General features: G+C 45.0%; 1 protein-coding gene and 1 long non-coding RNA gene across 2 annotated transcripts in view; one reads left to right on the top strand and one right to left on the bottom strand.

Moving 5' to 3' along the window:
• LOC147577383 (uncharacterized) overlaps positions 1 to 13,167 on the bottom strand; it is a 54,442-nt gene extending 41,275 nt beyond the window's left edge. The window contains exon 1 of the long non-coding RNA XR_015240222.1: positions 13,102 to 13,167. This is a non-coding gene — a long non-coding RNA (uncharacterized LOC147577383). The remainder of the gene's footprint in view (positions 1 to 13,101) is intronic.
• A 336-nt stretch (positions 13,168 to 13,503) lies between these two features.
• LSG1 (large 60S subunit nuclear export GTPase 1) overlaps positions 13,504 to 21,180 on the top strand; it is a 35,898-nt gene continuing 28,221 nt past the window's right edge. The window contains exons 1-2 of the mRNA XM_086675043.1: positions 13,504 to 13,661; positions 15,479 to 15,605. Of these exons, the coding sequence (XP_086531169.1) occupies positions 13,563 to 13,661; positions 15,479 to 15,605 (226 nt within the window). The 5' untranslated portion in view covers positions 13,504 to 13,562. The remainder of the gene's footprint in view (positions 13,662 to 15,478; positions 15,606 to 21,180) is intronic.

The raw sequence follows: 21,180 nt of genomic DNA, 5'->3' as shown, positions 1-21,180 counted from the left end.
GTGTGGTAGCTCTCTGAGAATGACTGGGTGCTGTTTAATATTATATTTTTTTCACAATTTTATTTCGTTAAAGGAAATAGAGGCAAAGAAAACACTGAGACTTTTACTATTTGGCGCTCTTTCTGCACAGGCAAGCAGATAGTGAAAAATAAGATTGAACATAATGGGGTGGCTGGAGTGAACAATATGGTATATAGTGCATAAATAAAGTGCTTCCTGACCCCAATCCCTTGCAGTGGCCGCTCTTGCTCTCAGGCCTCAGAGGAGAGCAGCTTTCTGAGCTCTATACAATTTCTTTTTTTTTTTTTTTTTTTTAATTTTTTTTTTCAACGTTTTATTTTTTATTTTTGGGATAGAGAGAGACAGAGCATGAACAGGGGAGGGGCAGAGAGAGAGGGAGACACAGAATCGGAAACAGGCTCCAGGCTCCGAGCCATCAGCCCAGAGCCTGACACGGGGCTCGAACTCACGGACCGCGAGATCGTGACCTGGCTGAAGTCGGACGCTTAACCGACTGCGCCACCCAGGCGCCCCATAATTTCTAAATATGCTTATGTGTGTGGTTAGAACTCACTTTACTTTGGTAGGCCGGTCATTCAGTTTTATTACATCATTGACACAATTTGGATGAGAATTCCTAGTAAAAATTCAAATGACATTTTCTATTTCAGCATCTGATAACCAGGCACCCTCCACAAAGAATGACATTCACATTATTATGCTTTTCTCTTGTGCCACCCAAACAGTGTAGTGTTAATCATCTGACCAGCTTGACCCTTGGCTTGTAACTCATTTCTGGGCCCTCAAGAAAACCTGCTTGCCTCCATGGTCTGCTCAGTCAAAGCCAAAAAAAACCTTTAGGCTGGAATGTGTGATAAATGTCCAGACTGGTCCTGCATCTAACTCCCAAGTTGGTCCTGGAAGAGGACAGTGGACCCTCTTACCCCACAGGCCCAATCCACTGGGGATCTCGGATGTCTCTGGCTTCCACGTCAACACTGCTGATTTCAGAGCCACTGTAGCCCCTCCTGGAAATAGTCTGGAGCTACCTTTGTTAACTTTTAACTTTTCTTTGAATTCTAACCCAATTTTCTCAGAGTCATTGGTGCTGAGTTTCAATGTAACTTTTCCGAGTACTTTTTGCTGCCAAGCCCTTAGCTGGGAGCAGACCCAGGTCCTGTCTCCAAGAAGCTCCCAGTCCAATAAAGGATGTAAAAATTCCACCCAGCTCTGGGCTTCCACTGAAACTGTGAGAGCACCCTGTATCCCCCAGTGCCTAGTACAAATAGGCACTACTTGATCGTTGACCTAATGAATGAGACATACATGTGAGCCAGAAGGCAGAGCGGGCTAAATGCCCTGAGAAAGACTCAAAGTACTAAGAGAAGCCGGAAGAAGAGAAGATTTGTTATGAGTAGAAAAATCAGAAAAGGCTCCACAGAAGGTGGTGTTTGAAGAATGAACAGGATTGCTCCAAGCAGGGAAAAGTTGAAGGGCTTTCTGGATATAGAGGACAGTGAAATTACAGAACATGAAAATGCATGCACATGTGCAGATTGGGATGGAGTTTAATGATTATTAACAGTGAGTAAAGAAAGTTTCCTGATCCTGCTTTTGGGGCCCTCCTAGTCTCTGAGGGACGGAATGGCTTTTTCATGGCTGACTCGCCCCAGGGTGTCATTAGACCAGAGCTATGATGCCTTACTCCTCAGCTACACTAATGGGCTAAGGGAGGGATACCAGGCCTGGTGCTGGAATGAACTAGTTAGGACTATAATAAGCCATTTAAGCCAAGGTTAATTCCTCTTCTGCTCAAAGTTCTGGAATATCTTGAAGTGGCAATGAAGTACACTGTATGTGCTCCAAACCAAAAATTCCGGTAAAAACACACCAAATTAACCTGGGTTAAGTGACCTTTAGCTGGTCCATAATCTCGAAGCCTAAACTCTGAAATAGTAGATGTCATGTTCAAGCAGATAATGCTTCCAGGTTGCTCGGAGGTCCAAGGGTCAGATGGGTTTAGGGAGGACAAGGAAGGACCAGCGGTGGGGTCTAAGGCTTGTCTCAGCTCCTGCAAGGGGCCCACTGGGAGTCACATGTTAGCAGGGAGACCAGTGGGGCCCAATGAGGGGAAGGATCCCACTGGCAGGCCAGGCTTTTCAGAGGCAGCTAGAGCACTGGTTCTGGGCAGAGCTGCTCCTGCAGACTGGTCTCTGCCACACCTGGGCCTCCTTCTTAATAAGTTTGTTTTCAGCCTCGAGAGGACAGAAAGGTTCTAGGCAAACGTGAACACTCTGAGGTGTGAGTCACACTCAGTGCTGGTGCTCACAGACCCAGGAAGAGAAGGACCAGGCTGTCTCTTGCCGGTCTGGGCGTGGGCCAGCCTCTGGGGCCCGCCTCACCTTGTGAAGAAGCTGGCTACCCCCTCAGAAAGCACAGGTCACAACGGAGGCTGGGGGCTGGGTTTCTTCAGCAGGGAAAGCTGGTGGCACCATTTATGAGCCCACACCACAGTTCTGAGACACAGGGCAGTTCCAGAAGCAAACATTAGCAGAGTCGGTTGGGAAACAGGTCAGAAACTACATCAGACCACAGGCTGTACTGTTTTTGTGTGATGCTGCCCCATCTACTGGTGCCAGGCAGAAGTGCCATTCGGTGGGATGGTTTCTCATAGAACCGGATAAGGCAGTGGTTGAATCAACACACGGCCAAGTCAGAGCTGGAAAGAAACCTGGCCTCTAATTTGACATCTGACAGTCAGACTTTGAGCTCATAGAAAGCTTTCAGGCTGGTTTTCTCCCACCTTAATTCTTACGTAATGATCCGCCCTCTCGGTTCTCCTCCCCTAACATCCCCCTAAATGAATGCTGGCTTCAGAGACAGCAAATGACTCATCTGGGAGCCTCCAAGTCATTCAACAAACATTTGTTGACAGTCTATGGTAGATGTGATGTATTTGCTAGGGATGTTGCATTAAAGAAGACAAACAAGTCTTTGCCCTTATGGGATTTATATCCTACAGGGAGGCAGATAATAAGCAAACAAATAATAAAATATCAAACAGTGATAAGTCTCAGTGCAAAAAAAAAAACAAAAAAAAAAACAAAAAACAAAAAAAAAAACCAAGAAACCAGCAGTGTTAGGAGCAGACAGTGATTGGTTTCAGACAGCATGGCCAGGGAAGGTGTCTCTGGGCAGAGATCTCAACGAGATGGAGTCAGCTATGCAGGAACATTCTAGCCTGTGTTGACCAATAAGGCAGTCTCAAGCCACATGTGGCTACTGAGCACTTGAAATGTAGTTTGTCCAAATTGAAATGTGATGCAGGTATGAAATACACACTGGGTTTTGAAGACTTAGGAAAAAAATAATATAAAATATCTCAATAATTGTATAGTAATTATATATTGAATGTTAATATTTTGGCTTGGTTGAGTTAAATACAATATATAATTAAAATTAATTTTGGGGGCACCTGCGTGGCTCAGTCGGTTAAGCGTCTGACTTCAGCTCAGGTCACGATCTCGCAGTTTGTGAGTTTGGGCCCTGCGCCGGGCTCTGTGCTGACAGCTCAGAGCCTGGAGCCTGCTTCAGATTTGTGTCTCCCTCTCTCTCTCTCTGCCCCTCTCCCACTCGTACTTCGTCTCTCTCTCTCTCTCTCTCATAAATAAAACATCAAAAAATTTTTTAATAAAATTAAATTAATTTTGCCTGTTTCCTTTTACCTCTTTAATGTGGGTACTAGAACACTTACAACTATATATCTGGATGGCATTGTGCTGAGCTGATGTGCAGGCCTGAAGGCGGGGATGAACTCAGCAGGTTGAAGGATTCTCCAGATTCAAAAATCCTACTGTGTGATTACAGCCTCTGACTCTTAAGCCCTCCTCATTTCTGACTCTTATGATATCAATTCTTTAACCTCCTCGAGACCTCCAGGATCTACAAGAGCATTCCTCACATAGTGGACTCACCCACTAGTTGCACCAGAATCCCCTGGGCCAATTTCTGGCTCCCTTAAATCAGAATCTCTGCTTAAACTCCTCTGTGATCGAATGCATACTAAAGTTTGGAGAACCCTGCCCTGGCCCACTTCATTTCTCCCACTATCAGCTCCTTCCTGGCTTCTTATCCTCCCTTCGTCCCCTTCTAAGGGTCCTTCAAAGTGAAAGCAGGGGCCTCAAAACCTTTATGCTAAGTGAAAGAAGCCAGACAGAAGAGGTGATATATTGAAGGAGTTCATTTATATGAACTATAGGGAATTAAGTGAATCCATAGTGACAGAACACAGATTGGTGTTTGCCAGAGGCTGGGGAGAGAGAAGAATAGGGAACGACTGTTTAATGGATATGAGGCTTCCTTCTGGGGTGATGAAAATGTTTTGGAACTACATAGAGGTAGTGGTTGCACAACGTTGTGAACGCCCTAAGTATCACTTAATTGTTGACCTTAAAATGGTTAATTTTATGGTATATGCATCTCATCTCCATTTTTCTTTTTTTTTTTTTTTTACAGCAGAGAGAGGATCAGAGTGATGTGTTGTGATGTGAGAAGGACCCACCCCTCCCTTGCTGGCTTTGAAGATGGAGGGAGGGGCCACAAGCCAAAGAGTGCAGGCAGCCTCTAGAAACTGGAAAAGGCCAGGACAAATCCTGCCCTAGAGCTTCCACAAAGGAGAGCCTATGACACCTCGGTTCCAGCCTGGTGAGACCTGCACTGGAGTTCTAGCCTGTAGAATTAGAAGTCCATGTTGATTTACACCAAGTTTATGGTTAATTTGTTACAGCAGCGATACACCTCCCAGCCAGCCATCTCCTCTCTTATCCTGATTCCATTTCCTCCCCCGGTCTCCTCAGTGGGCACCCTCTGGCCTCACCACTCTTCCAAAGCTGCCCACTCCCCACCAGAGCCAAGCACAGCACGCACAGCTTCCTCAAGAAAACCACGGCAGTCAGGGCGATGTTAACCACGCGCCAGTCCCTACTAACCCGCTCACTGAGCGCATCCACACCTTCTCCCGCCCCTCTCCCCCAGGCTCGAAAGTCTCTCTTGAGACCTGTCCCCCTCAAACCCACCCTTCACCACCGACACTGAACCACACATCTGACCTGGTGACCCTTCTCATTATAACCATTCAGTGGCTTCCCACCAACCACACGTTGCGGCCTCAGCTTCGCAGCATAAGGTGGGTATTTTCAGGTCTGGCACCTGCCCACCTCATTCGCCACTTCTCCTGGCCTCCTTATTTCTGCTCCAGCCATGGAGGAGGGCCTGTGCTTCTCACCATGCTCATGAAGACAAAACTGTTTCTTGTCTTTGTGTCATTGCTTAAGTGATTCTAACAGGAACGACCTCCTCCTGTCCCCTCCCCTGGCTGATGCCTACTCATTTCTAAAGAGCCAGCTCAGCTACCATCTCATCCAGTAGAAGGGCCCGGCCTCCCTAACTCCTTCTTCACGCTCCTTATGTGTATCTCTACCTTTGCACTTGCCTTATCATAATTTATTGTCTTTAACTCTGCCTCCTGTACTGGACCGTGAGCTCTGGGAAGGCAGCAACTATATTTGATTCATCCTCCTGTCCTCAGTTCCTAGCACAATGCCTGCCTCCAAGTCAGTATGTAGAATGAACAAACATTAACCGCGTGTTTATTTTCACAGCAATCGGACTATCATATGCACAGGCTGTCAGAGCTGGAAGGGCCCTTCAGGACGATCTAGTCAACCCCCTCCCTGGGTTTACAGATGAGGAAACTGAGGTCCTGAGAGTGCATATGCATGGCTATGCTGTTATTTAGCGGTGAAGCCAAGATTAGGACCCACGTGGCCTGAATCTCAATTCAGGGCACTTTCCTTCGGCTAAACATAAAGCTGGAGACTTTAAATACACAAGTGTACAGAACACATGTCCTGCTACTCTCCCCTTCTCTGAAGGGCTACGTTTTGGGGGCTCATGCCTTCATTTGGCAGACTGGGCAGGTGCAGCTCTCACCAACCAAACACTTCTCCCTGTGACTTGACTAAGCTGCTGCTCACTGGACCCCTTAATGGAAAGTCCCCTTGTTACTGGCTGTCACTGCCACCAAAGAGGTTAAAGTCAAGCAAAACTGTCATGGGATCTACACAGAGAGACCTGGGATCTACACAGTGAGACTTTGGTCTCTCTAGCGGTCAAGATCACGCCCAGGTCCAGGAGAGTCTGATGGCCCATTGGGCTCCTCCGCTCTGCCCAGTGGCCCTTAATCTCTCTGGGATTTTCACTTGGAAAACAATGAGAATTGTGGCAGTTCTTATTTTACAGAGAACAGCATAAAGAAGTACCGATGAAATTAAACGTGTATGTAAATGCTTGGAGGTTTTCACATTGAGAAAGGTTATTATGCAACCTGTGTTTTCCTTTGTCTCTTGTTTTTGAACTTCTCTCTGGGCATGTGGGCCTGGCACATCTTTAGCTAGGCTATGCAAATCAGCGGGCAAAGTGACAGCTATTCAGTCACAAATGTTAATGCACCGGCCTCTCCCCACTAGGTGCTGTGGAAATGCACACGGTCTCACCTATAAGGAGCTTCTGAGTCCACTGATTCAGAAAGGTACTTTTGGTATGCTGTAGGAGGTGAAACATAGGTGCAAATAAGTGTGATCTGAGCTTTGTTAACACAAAGTACTGGGGGCTCAGAGGAAAAGGTAACTTCTAGTGAAGGGGGAGGGGCGGAATGGGCTCCATGCTCCACTGAAAGACAGACAGGCAGGTTGCTTTGGGCAAAGACAGGAGACAGTCCAGAGGGAGAAAATGGCCCATGCAGAGGATGGTTACTGCTGAGCTCTGAACGACTGGGCCCAAAGCAGGGAACTCAAGCATACTGAGCACCTACTATGTGTCAGACACTGTGCTAAATGCTTTGGATCCATCCAGATGTTTCATCCTCATAAGAGTGTTGTGAGGTCCATGATACGCTCTTCACTATACAGAGAAAAAGGACTGAGGCTGGGAGGAGTTAAGAAACTGGCCCAAGATCACCGAAGCCTGTGCTCTTGGTGTTCAAGTTGGCTCAGGGCCAGACTCTGGAGGGCCTTGAATGGCACTGTCTCCCAAGCTGTGGTGAGTCACTGGGCAACTGAGCAGGGACTTGCTGTGATGAGAACCAGAGCTTAGACACCCACATCCCAGCCCTGAGTCACGGAGGGTCCCAGGTGCTGCCCCTGTCTGGGCCCTGGCCTCCCAGTAGGTAACCTAAGCAAATTCCCTTCTAGTCCTGAGATTGCAGGAGGTTATATTGGTTTCCTAGAGCCGCCATAACAAATCGCCGTATACAGGGGGGTGAAAACAACAGAAACTTTTCCTCTCACAGTTTTGGAGGCCAGAAGACAGGAGCATCGTTCCTTGCCTCTTCTTAGCTTCAGGCAGCCGCGATCCGTGCGTTCCTTCACTTACAGAATCTCTCCCTCTGTGTTTTCTCTCTATGTGCCCGAATTTGTATCTTCTTATAAAAACACATGTTACTACATTAGGATGCACCCTAATTCAGTATGACCTCATCTCCACTTAATTACATCCGTAAAGACCCTATTTCCAAATAAGGCCACATCCACAGGTATCTAGGGTTAGGACTATAACCTATCTTTTTTTTTTTTTTTTAATTTTTTTTAACGTTTATTTTTGAGACAGAGAGAGACAGAGCGTGAACAGGGGAGGGGCAGAGAGAGAGGGAGACTCAGAATCCGAAGCAGGCTCCAGGCTCTGAGCAGTCAGCACAGAGCCCGACGCGGGGCTCGAACTCACGGACCGTGAGATCGTGACCTGAGCCAAAGTCGGATGCTTAACCAACCGAGCCACCCAGGCGCCACTGTAATCTATCTTTTTGAGACACACCATTCAACTGAAAACAGAGGCCATGACAGGGCATTTCAGGAGTGAGAGAGAAACAGCAGACAAGTAGATTTCTCTGAACTCTGGAGGTCCCTGTGGCACACGCTTGCCATGAAGCCCCTCCTTTCATGGACTGCATGCTTACGATGTTCGCCACCCAGACAAAACCCAGGCAGAAAAGCAAAGGCTAGAGAAAGAAGTCAAAAGAAGGGAAACCTTGAGCCTTTCTCACCGGTACCACCAGAGACAGGAACCAGATGGGTTTGTCCCCTCTGAAGTTGGAGGGAGGAGAAATCAGTAACCCCTGCATGGTTAGCTTAAAAACAGAAACCTAGGGGGCGCCTGGGTGGCGCAGTCGGTTAAGCGTCCGACTTCAGCCAGGTCACGATCTCGCGGTCTGTGAGTTCGAGCCCCGCGTCGGGCTCTGGGCTGATGGCTCAGAGCCTGGAGCCTGTTTCTGATTCTGTGTCTCCCTCTCTCTCTGCCCCTCCCCCGTTCATGCTCTGTCTCTCTCTGTCCCAAAAAATAAATAAACGTTAAAAAAAAAAAAAAAAAAAAACAGAAACCTAGGACCCTAACACTTTCCATTGTGATAATAGCATTTGTAACTGACGATGGCTGAATTTGCTAGTTGATGGTTCACAGTTGATGTCACACTCACGTGACAAGGAGGGCAGGACAGAGTCTTTTCTCAGAGCTACGTGGTGAAGGCACTGCCCTGCTACTGCCAGTCTAGGCACCCTTTCTTTTTTTTTTTTTTTTTAAGTTTATGTATTCATTTGTGTGTGCGTGTGTGTGTGAGAGAGAGAATGGGGATGGAGCAGAGAGAGAGAGGGAGAGAGAGAATCCCAAGCAGGTTCCATGCCTTTAGCACAGAGCCTGACACAGGGCTCAAACTCACAAACCATGACCTGAGCCGAAATCAAGAGTCAGATGTTCAGTCAATTTCTGAGACCATCGCTGTTGCCCTGTTATTTCAAATACCGGGGTGACATAGAGCAGTGTGAAGGGGAAGGGAAACTCTCAGGGTAAGAACTCTGTTAAGCACCTTAGTGGTCATCTATTCCAACCCCCGTTTTGAAGCATGAACCTGCTTTAGAACATCCTGACACTTGGTTATCCATCCTATGCTCGAATACCCCTGGTAGCAGAGAGCTCACTGCCTTATAAAACGGTCCACTCCATCTTTGAATCACCCCGATTGTCAGAAAGTTCAAACAAATTGAAACTAAAATTGCAACTTTGTATTTTCTACCCATTTGTTCTAGTTCTGCTTGCCTTGTGTCTACTCAGAGCCATCTTCTCTCCCTTCCCGACGACAGTCCTTCCCATAAACAGAAATGGCCCCCACACAGTCTTGGGGGCCCCTTTCCTGAGGCTGGTAACACTTCCTTCACCTTTTTCTCATTCCCTCACCATCCGAGTCGACATGCCAGCACTTCTCAGTGTACTTATCAAGTGATTTAAGGGGAGCGGTCACATTTAGAAACAAAAGTAAAATCCCAGTGGTCAGAAGGCCATCCTGGTAGAGTAGGGTCTAACTGGTGGCGTGGTTCATGGCTCCACCATTGACCTGAGCAACTTAACTTTGGATGAATCCCTCTGCAGTCTGATAACCACCAAAATGTAAGCTCATGGGGGCAGGGTGTTTGTCCAGTGCTGACTCCCCAGAGCCTCATGATGAATGAATGAATGAATGAATGAATGAATGGGGAAAACGTGGCACTTTCTATCTGCAGATTTTAGAGTTGGCTATTATTTTTTTAATTTTTTTTTTCAACATTTATTTATTTTTGGGACAGAGAGAGACAGAGCATGAACGGGGGAGGGGCAGAGAGAGAGGGAGACACAGAATCGGAAACAGGCTCCAGGCTCTGAGCCATCAGCCCAGAGCCTGACGCGGGGCTCGAACTCACGGACCGCGAGATCGTGACCTGGCTGAAGTCGGACGCTTAACCGACTGCGCCACCCAGGCGCCCCTAGAGTTGGCTATTATTAATTCTATTTCTACTCTCCTATGTTGAGGAGTGAATCACTTTGCTCTTTGCTTCACTTTATTGGGTCTCAATTTCTACAACTAAAAGTTCAGAATAATAAAAGTTCCCTTTCTCACTTGACTGTTGTGAGGAGACAAAATAATTACAAAGTCATCTGTGAGTAAAAGACCCTGGATATCCTGCATAAAACAGTTTGGTAGAAAATTCACAGGTTCAAATATAGTATATGTAGAATCTTGCAGTATTTATCACCAAAGCAAAAGGTCTTTTATACTTTTCATTCCGCGTGGAATGACTTGCACAAGCAGGCAATCAATGTTTGACTGAAGTGATTTAAGTTAATCACTGATAATGACCACAAATAAAAGGCTGCTAGATTATTGAAACTCACTCATGTGTAAGAATCCGCCCATTTTCAATGGAGATAAATCGAGAATGGCAGACAACCGGAGGGAGTTTTCCTTATTGAGTCAGTGACTGTGGAGACCGCCAGACTTCTATTTTCACAACTCTCAGCCTCATGCAAACCGCCTTTATGCCCTTCTGGAATGAGGTGATGTAGAGAATGGGTGAGAGGGAGAAGCAGGGCAGCAAGCCTGCCTTGGAACAGGGTTTCTGCCACTGACACGTTTTTGGCCAAGGGGTGAAAATTAAAACCAGAAACCCACCCACTCTCCCTTCTCCCTCCCTGGACAGATGTGACACCCAGAGGCACAGCAGTGCAGAGATGGAGAGTGGAGAGCCACTCCAAAATTTGTTCCTTGGGTGTGGGTTTCAGGGCTCGCGACTACATTGTTTAGCCACAGTAAATCAAGTGTTATGCAACACCGTCAACGAGGAACGCTCTCTGTTGCTATTTGGAAGCTGGCTATGAATCAAAATCAATGCAACCTCCTCCAGAGGTCAGCTGTTCAGAGAATCTTGGCTTCAACGGAAGAGCTCAGCTATGCGGGGAATCAGGAGAATCTGACCAGTTTTCAGGCACAGGCCTGGTGGATGAGCATTTCCACTGTCGTGATGAGAGGAGTTTGGCTGGGTCGTGTGGTTCCCTGGTGTGTGTGGGAGGAATGGATTCTACAGTTGGCCGGCAGAGACCTGGGCTGATTCATCTTTGCAACACCCCTCCCTTGGTTTGCAGCCAGCGCCTTGCCCCACCCTCCACCACCACTATCATCACTCCCCACTTGATCTCGCTTTGTTCTTCCAAGTCTGGACCCCATACTCTTATCTCATCAGCACCCTCAATCCCCTTCCTCCTCCTTCTTCTCAATGAACTGACCTCATCATCCCACAACATGGGTCAATTATACATGTGAACTATTACCTGCATCATCCAGTTGTTGGGGGGGGGTGGTTATTACCTGCTCAGCTTTATTACCTATTACCTGCTCAGCTGTGAAAAGTGGTACCCCCAAAACTACCAGGCAATGATCTTTCAGCAGTATCTCATTTGCTGCCTCTGCAGGACTGGAATTATTATTATCCCCATTAAACACATAAGAAAACTGAGGCCCGGGTCATTCTTTTTCAGTGGTAGATTTGAGAAATGTCTTGAGGGAAATATTAGAATTATTTATGCCTTACTTATTTGTCAGCCAAGAATAGCTGCTGCTATGATAATCTTACAATGCCAGTGTCTGACTCTCTACTAGTCTTGATTAAACGATCACTTTACTTGGTTAAGGTATTTTGGAGAAGAACGTGAGAAGAACGACAACAGGAACCCAAAGTGTTTGCTTTCACTGAATCTCTGGAGATGACAAAATCTGGAAAAGGAGACGAGGGAGAAATCCCAAGTTCCTGATTGAGTTCTAGTAATGAGATGGCAGGCTTCTTCATATCATCTACTGTTGTTATTAGAATGTAAAATCCAGGGCGCCTGGGTGGCTCAGTTGGTTAAGTGTCTGACTTCAGCTCAGGTCATGATCTCGTGGTCCATGGATTTGAGCCCCGCGTAGGGCTCCATGCTGACAGCTTGGACCCTGGAACCTGCTTCAGATTCTGTGTCTCCCTCTCTCTCTGCCCCTCCTCCACTCACCCTCTGTCTCTCTCTTAAAAATAAATAAACATTAAAAAAAATTTTAAAAAAAGAATGTAAAATCCATGTAATCCTGCTTTATGAGTTAGTTTTATCTTTCACCACTCAGCTTCAAGAGAATTCCAGGAACTGTCTGCTAATTCTCCTCCATGGATCTTTCCCATAACTTACTTCTAGAGATTATGTTCAAGTTCTTTAAAGATATATCGTTTCTACCCTAGGAAATGGGAGAAACCATGTTCTGATGCATTCATTCACTGATCTGTGGGCACTGACTTCCTGAAGTCAACTACTACATGGCTTTTCAGCGATCCTTTGGTTGTTTCCCAAAGTTCACTTCAATTCAGTATGGGTCAGCAGTGAGGTGTAGCACACGTGGGCTGGGAATCCAAAGATGGGTGGGCAGTATGGTCCCAGCTTTGCATGCCCCTAACTTGCTGTGATTGACTTTTTAGACGGTTCAGCGCCTTCATGTGAACAGGAAGGGAGTGGACTTCTCTTGGTACTCAAAGTGTGGCCAATGGACCAGAACGTTAGCATCAGTGCCACCCCTAAGCTTGTTAGAAGTACAGAGTACTGGGCCAAGTCCCAGACCTTATTAATTAGAACTGCTTGCTAACAAGATTCCTGGGAGGATCCACAGGTATGTTCAAGTCTGAGGAGCACTGGGTTCTGAAATGCCCTCTCACAACCCTCATTCTTCCCTCTCCCCAAGAACATATAAGGTAGTTGATGACATGTGGGTTTGACTCCTGACACCATATAAATTCCACCTATGACTTGAGCAAGCAGCTTCCTCTCTGAGCATGGTAACACTGAGGTGGTTCTCACAATTAATTAAATGCAGGTAAAACGCCCAGCGCCCACACAACTCTAACCCAGCATTCTACATTCCCAGCTTTGGGAAATTAACGATGAAGTGAGGATCAAAAGCCCAGGCCGCAAAGAGTGGAGCCGGCACTGTTTTCACTTTAATTTTAGGAAATTTTAATGCAATTCTAAGTGGAACCTTTTTTTTTTTTAACTCATTAAAGTCAGATCCTGTGGGCTCTCCATGCAACCTTGCCAAATTCTGGAAACAGTCATCCTTCCATTCCGAACTCCCATCGAGGCAAGGAATTTTCTCCCCAGTTCGCAGCTAGGAAAGACTAAGTAAACAAAAACTACTTAGATTCCGGACTTGAAGGTGTCAGACCATACCTCCAGACGCAGGCCGAAAACCAGCGCCAGGAAACAGCGCCTCTTCGCGCGGCTGTAAGTCTCCGCCTCTTCAATGACAAAAAACAGCTGGGAGGCGGAGTTAGGACCCAGAATACGAGCGGCCATTTTTTCAGGTCTCCTAGTTCCTCGCCGGACGCTAAAGATCAACGCACGAATCTGGAAAGTACCATTCTTTTAATTCAAACATTTTATCCAAATTTGAGATATTCGCAGATATAGTCATAGAAGTTCAATTATGAGGCCATTTTCACATTTATATTTTATAATAGTGGCAACTCGAGATGTACAAAGGGCAGTTTTGAGCAAGTTATTCCGTTTTCTCTTCAACTCGGGCCTCCACCACTTGGGCTCGCTGATACGTCACTTCCGGGGATCGAGCTCTTGAATACCGGAAAACGCGCGTGCCGGGCGGAGAGGCCTGGCGCGAGTGTTGTGCCGCCATGGGCCGCAGAAGAGCGCCCGATGCCGGGACTCTCGGCCGGGCCCTTATTCGCCAGAAGACTCAGCGGAGCCGTAACCACCGTCACGCCGATTCCTGGGTAACACAGAGCTTTTCCTCTCTCTAAGCCTTTTTTTCTAGTCAGGAGATCCGCGTGGGGTCAAAGGTCACAGGAACATTTTCTAGGGAAAGTGACGCCGAAGTAGGGTTTTGAAAGATGAGTTGGTGCATCGCTTCTCGGCCTTTTGGCTAAGATCAAGTGTGAAAGATGAGTTGGTGGAAGTTACTGTCAGACCGATAAGCAGTCCTTCTAGCAAGGCGCAGAGGTAGAGGCTTGAAGGGAGGGCTGGTGTGATGGTGAAGCTATTGTGAGAACTTGAAGGATCTCGAATGCCAGGGACGTTGAGAGTTTCTGAGTAGGAAAGACAGAAAAGCTACTAATTTTGGTGTTGTTCAAAGAATGCAACAACCCCAGGAGCGGCTGCTTGCCACCAGAAATAACAAAATAACGCAGATGCTTGCTGCATCCTTATTATTCCCTAAGTGTTTCGCTTTGGAAGATGAATCTCCAAAATGTGGCGAGCTGGCCTAACATTTCCCAGGGCCTGGGGATGAACATAATTTTAAGATCCTTGAAAAATGGATGAGGTAATTTGACTTGTTTGGTCTACTCATACTCCCAGGTATTTGAGATTCACTTGGTTTTCCGTAAGAACCTACGCTAAAATAAAAAATATCCCTAGTGCTAACTCCCTGCGAGCCACTCTCACACCGTCTGACTCCCATCCGTTCCCTGGGCAGAGTAAACGCATACAGGGCTCTGCAACAATCAGCAGGTCCAAGTTACTCCGTAGATTACTGATAACTTTTCATTGATTTTGAAGGAATTTGTTGTATATCCTTTAGGAAGTGGTAAGAAGATTGAATATGAGTTCTAAACTGGATTCTAATCCTTACTCTGATTTTTTTTTTTTTTTTTTTTTTTTTTTGCTGGCCTGTGGCCTTAGACCACCTAATCTTTTAACCTTCAACTTTGCAATTTATTTGTACCTGTGCTGAGCATGTGGCTAGAATAGTGTTTAGCAAACTCTGTATTGCTCCTGGAAATTAGTTATGTAAGTCCCATCTACTGGTTTTTTAACCCAACAGGATAGAATTCAAAGTATCAGTGTATTACATGTGATGAGGTAAGTCTGCTTCAGGATTCTGTTGTTTCTATTTTGCCCTACTGAATGGCATAGAATTGTATCACTCTGCGGATCACAGCATTTGGAGGACTTTGTAACATGTTAAAAAAAAATTTTTTTTTTAATGTTTGTGTATTTTTGAGAGAGAGAAAGAGAGACAGAGCATGAGCAGGGGAGGGGCAGAGAGAGAGGGAGACACAGAATCAGAAGCAGGCTCCAGGCTCTGAGCTGTCATCACAGACAGAGCCCGACATAGAGCTCGAACTCACAAACTGCTGGATCATGACCTGAGCCAAAGTCGGACGCTTAACCAGCTGAGCCACCCAGGCGCCCCTAAACATGTATTTTTTACTGTGGGTCTCCATCAAAAATTTTCTACAACATCGGCCAGGATCAGACAGTCTGGATTCAAATCCTACCTCTACCACTTATTAGCAGCAACTCTGGGCAAGTTATTTTTATTTATTCAAGACTGTTTCCTCATCAGTAAAATAGAGTTAATAAAATTTAGTTCAAAAGGTTTTGAAAATTAAATGAAATAGTGAATGGAAAGTGCCTGTTAAGAGGTAAACAAGTGCTCTTTTAAGTGTTAACCAGTATTAATATTGACTCTAAAGGGCCTGACACCACTCTCAAGACCACAGAATAGTTCCTTGGGAGTGTAAAGTTTCTTCAAACGTCAGAGGCAGAAGAGAGCAGCTGTCTTATTTACCCTGTGTTTTATTCATAGTTGCACACAAGTGAGCTCAATGATGGCTACGATTGGGGTCGTCTTAATCTTCAGTCAGTAACTGAACAGAGTTCCCTCGATGACTTCCTTGCAACTGCAGAACTTGCAGGGACAGAGTTCGTAGCTGGTAAGTGGCTTATTTCTGAGTACATGGGACACTGGTCACCTTTCCATTTTTGCTGACTAGGTACAAATATGTCTGCTTGGAAGTGTTCTGTGGACCCTAGTAAACTCATAAACAGGGACGCCTGGGTGGCTCAGTCGGTTAAGTGTCCGACTTTGGCTCAGACCATGATCTCATGGTTTGTGAGTTCAAGCCCTGCGTCGGGCTCTGTGCTAATAGCTCTTCTGTCTCCATCTCTCTGCCCCTCCCCTACTGGTTCTTTCTCCCTGCCCCCCACCTCTCGAATAAATAAACCTTTAAAAATAAACTCATAAATGAGCTGTCTTTAAGCAGAGGCACATATCCCAGAAGAACGTGGGAATTTCTACTCAAGTAGAATCAAGCTGTGAGGTTCAGGATGTGCCACAGTTTTAAAATTAAGTCTAGGGGCGCCTGGGTGGCTCAGTCGGTTGAACGACTGACTTCGGCTCAGGTCATGATCTCGCAGTCCATGAGTTCAAGCCCCGCGTCGGGCTCTGTGCTGACGGCTCAGAGCCTGGAGCCTGTTTCAGATTCTGTGTCTCCCTCTCTCTGACCCTCCCTCGTTCATGCTCTGTCTCTCTCTGTCTCAAAAATAAATAAACGTTAAAAAATAAATAAATAATAAAAAATAAAATAAAATTAAGTCTAAAAACACCTTCAGATTATGTACCTCATTATATCAAAAAACTCAATCTCTTGTGGGATAAAGACCAGTCAACATTATGGTGGACAATACCAGCACTTTCCAGAAAATTTTTTTTTTTTTTTAAAGTTTGGTTATTTTTGAGAGAGAGAGAGATGCAGAGTGCAAGCGGGGGAGAGTCAAAGAACGAGAGTTTTTTTTAATGTTTATTCGTTTTTGAGAGACCGAGTGTGAGTGGGGGAGGGCAGATCCCAGGCAGGCTCCAGGCTCTGAGCTGTCAGTACAAAGCCTGACTCGAACCCACAAACCACGAAATAATGACCTGAGCCCAAGTCAGATGCTTAACCGATAGCTACCCGGGCGCCCCCAGAAAATGTTTTCTGATACCATAGTTAGAAGCAAAATCCTGGGCCTGGTGCTGTTACTTAGGCAGTTTGAATTGTGTTTTAAAGTACTTGTTGACACAGGGTTGTGAATTATCCATGCACGTAATCTGTTTTAGTCACTGCTGTCCTCTTTTTTTTTTTTGTATGTGTCTTCTAAGCACAGAGGTAGCATTATAAACTATATCTATTGCTCTTTCATTATGATAAGTGTTATTGTGTTGTTTAGCAAATTCATTGATTTGTTTAGATGCTTTTATTGGGCTTCAGCTACTATCAGAGATTGTCTTGGCTACTGAGAGTACAACGTTGAATACGATGATTTTATTTCTGCCAACTTTTGTTTTAGGTGCTATGAAAGAAGTCTGTAGCAAACAATGGGATCACAAAAGATGTAGTTAGTATTCATTCTGTCTGAAAGAGGACTGGGGCCACTCAAGAAAAGCTCTATGCTTGGGCTGAGTCTCAAAGGGTGACACGGGTGAGATGACACAGGACAGTATACGTGAGCAGGCAGAGGACTCCAGCTAAGATGTGAGCAGCAGCTTACTTTGTTCACAAAATGGCTAGAAGTTGGCCTGGCAGGTGCTTGAAGTACACAGACACAGGATGTGATGAGCAAACACAAGGGAGGTGGGCAAGGGTTTTATCTTATTTTATTTTTTAATGTGTATTTATCTTGAGAGAGAGCAAGTGGGGGAAAAGGAGAGAAAATCCCAAGCGGGCTCTGCACTGTCAACAGAGAGCTGGATGCAAGGTTCAAACTCAACGAATCGGGAGATCATGACCTGAGCTGAAATCAGGAGTCAGACACTTAACTGACCCAGGCGCCCCAGCAAAGGCTTTAAATATTAAAAATATTGAAAAGTAGGGCTTTTAAAGGAGTCTTTCTAGAGGCTTAAGCAGGTATGAAACATGATTTTAGATTTCATTGTTTTGAAAGGTCACTGATGGATTTTGAAGAGGAATGACTGTCCAGCAAGAAAAGCAGGCCAGACAGAAATAGTAGTAGAAGAATGGCACAAAAAATTGGAACAAGATTACTAGGGAGATGTAATAAACCAGACTTTGTGGAAGGGAGTGGAGTGAGTGAAGAAGAGTGGGGAGAGGTAGAGCCATCATTGGAGGAGAGAGAAAAAGGAGTAGAAAAAGAGGGAGGTGGGTGGGGCACCTGGGTGGCTCAGTCAGTTGAGCATCCAGTTTTGGCTCAGGTCATGATCTCATGGCCTGTGAGTTCGAGTCCTGCATCAGACTCTGTGCTGACAACCTGGAGCCTGCTTTGGTTTCTGTGTCTGTCTCCCTCTCTCTCTTCCCCTCCCCCACTCATGCTCTGTCTCTCTCACTCTCAAAAATAAAAACATTTTAAAAACTAAAAAAAAAGGAAGGTAAAGAAATCGAGTTAATGAGCGTGTTGTATTCTTTTGAGGTACTTGACTGTGGCAGAGAGGTTGTGTGTGTGTGTGTGTGTGTGTGTGTGTGTGTAAAAGTTATCAAGGTTAATAAACCTATGCATAGGTTATAGGGTGAGAGTGAGCAGAGAGAGGTTGAATATACATTTGGTTTGACAGGATAAAAATTTAAAGTACATATTTCATGACCTGGTGTTTCCACTTTTCAATACTTGTCCTAGAGCAGTGGTTCTCAAATTTTAGTGAGCATCACAGTTACCTAGGAAACAGATTCCTGGGCCCCTCCTCTGGAGATTCAGTAGGTGTGAGTTGAGCCTGAGAATTTGCATTTCTCAAAAGTTCCCAGATAATGCTGTATTTTTGCAATGAACACTTGGAAACAACCTAAATGTTCAATAGGTGGGAAAATGGCTAAACTGTGGTATAAACACACTGAAATACTCTGTGGCAGTTAAAAAGAATGAGGTAAGTTTCTGGATACTAAAGTGATGGATCTCCATGACCTGTTACACTAAAAGACCCAAGATGAGGCACCTGGGTGGCTCAGTCAGTTAAGTGTCCTGACTCTTGATTTTGACTCAGGTCATGATCTTGTAGTTCATGAGTTCGAGCCCATATAGTGTGGTACCATTTACGTTAAGAAAATAATATGACCAATTTATATATGTATGTGTGTATTAGGAAAAAACTTGGACGCCCACACATTTAATGGATAATCTCAAGGGAGGGAACCAAGTTTGTAGGGGTGGGCAGAAGGTTGGGAGTTGGTTATAGAGAATGTTTGCCTTACTTTATTGTTGAATGTTTTTACAAGGAAAGTTTATGTATTGTGTAATTAAAATTTTTAATTTTTTTTTTTTTTACTGTTTTATTTTTGAGAGCAAGCAGGGGAGGGGCAGAGAGACAGACACAGAATCTGAAGCAGGCTGCAGGCTCTGAGCTGTCAGCACAGAGCCCGACATGGGGCTCACCTTTGGGGGAGGGGAGAGGGACTGGAGATGAAGCCAATCATAAAGGGCAGTGATTTAATCAAGTGTGCCTACATAGTGCCTACATAAACCTTTCAAATTCCATTAAAATTTCTCATTAAAATTTATTTCGTACATTTTTCTCTCTCTCCCTCTGGCCCTCTCCCCTGCTTACACTCTCTCTCTCTCTACAATAAAAAAAATAATTTATTTTATACCTTTTCTTCCTTTCCCTTAATAATGAATGTGGAGGTGATAGAATTTTGTTTCAATTCTCTGTAGCCTGCAGACACTGCTGGACACACAGGGATAGGGATTCTTAACCAGGAAACTACATATCTCACCTGTGTGTGGACCCTGCAGATTGCATGCTAAATTTACGTGCATGTGTGTGCACGCACGCGTATGTTTTTGGATTGGTTGATGATCAGTGATTTTTAAGTACATTTTCATGTGAGTTCCTGACCTAACAGAGGATTGCAGAATAATGACAAATGCTAAATGTTCTTTGGGAACTCTTTACTTTTAAAAGATGGCACAGGTAGTGCTCACTCCTTGTTTTCAGCAAATAAGGAGAAAATGTGATGTTGTGGTAACATATATTTTGTCTTCACCCCCTGATTCCTGATACAAGAGCTTCTAAAACCCTTGTTGGTAACTTCCTGAGTCAGGGGTGAGAGGAGTGTCTTTTGTTACTCATAATAATCCCCTTACAATTTATTAACTTTTGAGTTTATGCTAATGAGGAACTTGTGGGTCCCTAGGTAGCTTCTACGCAGGGCTGGTTGCAGTAGGAACCAACCCTGTGATTATGGGTTGCAATTTTCAGGACCTCAGAAGAGGTGCTAGAGATTAGGCTAAACACCAGTAACCAGTGATTTAATCAATTGTACCTGTGCAATAAAAGCCCATTCAGAGACTTGGCATCTGAAGTGGAACAGTCTTGTGGGACTGAGCCTTTAAACCTGTAGAGTGTGACACTAACTCTTGATAGTGTCAGAATATGATGGAATTGTAGGACATCGAGTTGTCAGAGTTGGAGAGCTGGTTGCTGGTGTGGAAAAATGCACCCATTTGGTGTCAGAAGTGTTGTAAGTAAAAACAGTTCAGAGACAAGTGGCTGTATTGTGTTACTTGCAGCAACCCTGAGAGCATTGCTACTGAAATCAGAAGGGATACTTGGCTTTTTTAAGGTTAGGAGGTTTGGTAGCGGGTGCAGTAGAGTAAGGAATTTTAATGTTGAGTTGGAGGGTGGTTGTACCATATGGTTTTAGCCAAATAAGGAAGGAAATGAAGCTTTGAACTGGATGTGGGACTGGGAAAAGAGGAAAGAATCAAGAGGGTAGAGGCATGGACAGAGGTTAGACACAGCAAAGTGGGAACGTCAGGTGGGGGATCACCATTGGAAGGAGAAAGAATTACCAAATATGGGGCTAAAGGGGTGTGTGTTTTGACTTGGTTGAAGATGGCATGAATGACAGTAATGGTTGGGTGGACCGTACTCTATGTTACTGGAGTGTGCAGACCAAGGTCATAGATGGTGTTGTTAGTCTGACGGGTAGCAGGTAGCACTCTGCTTGAAGGTCAAGAGGAACACTCCTAAAGGTGTTCTGTTGTGTTTGAATAGGACCTTCCCTTAGCAATTAGGTAAGAAGTTTAACTGGCTTCTCTCAATGGAATCCTCTGCCCATGGAGACTAGGTGGCTATGTGTGGTGAAATAGAGAGGCCGAGAGCAACTTGGGGGGATAGGGCCCTAGAGCAGGGCTCTCCGTAGTTTATACATGAACTTGACATTTATTTTATTCCTTTCAGTTGTTACGCAGCATTAATTGTGGGCATTCGTCATAAATATCTTACATAAATTGTAGCTGTGTAGTAGTTGACCGGTGTTAACTGGAGTGAGTCTTTTTGCTGAATCTTTGCTTCCCCACCCACTCTTATTGTCTTTAATTATTCTCTATGTGTAAAATGAGATTGGTTGTGCTGAATCTTTGTAGTCCCTTCCCACTCTTACGGTTTGCTTCCTTGAAACGCATTCAGTATATAGAGTTTTATAAAATTAGTACTTGAAAAGATGGTTGACCTTTTGAAAGCTTTAGTAAAGGTTTTTTTGTTTTTTTGTTTTTTGTTTTATTTATTTATTTATTTATTTA

This window comes from Puma concolor, chromosome C2 (genome assembly GCF_028749965.1).
Source record: "Puma concolor isolate L17-30 chromosome C2, mPumCon1.1.hap2, whole genome shotgun sequence".
In the NCBI taxonomy this organism is placed as follows: Eukaryota; Metazoa; Chordata; class Mammalia; order Carnivora; family Felidae; genus Puma; species Puma concolor.
Note: the sequence above shows the minus strand (reverse complement) of the source record. Positions and strands in the feature narration are given on the sequence as shown.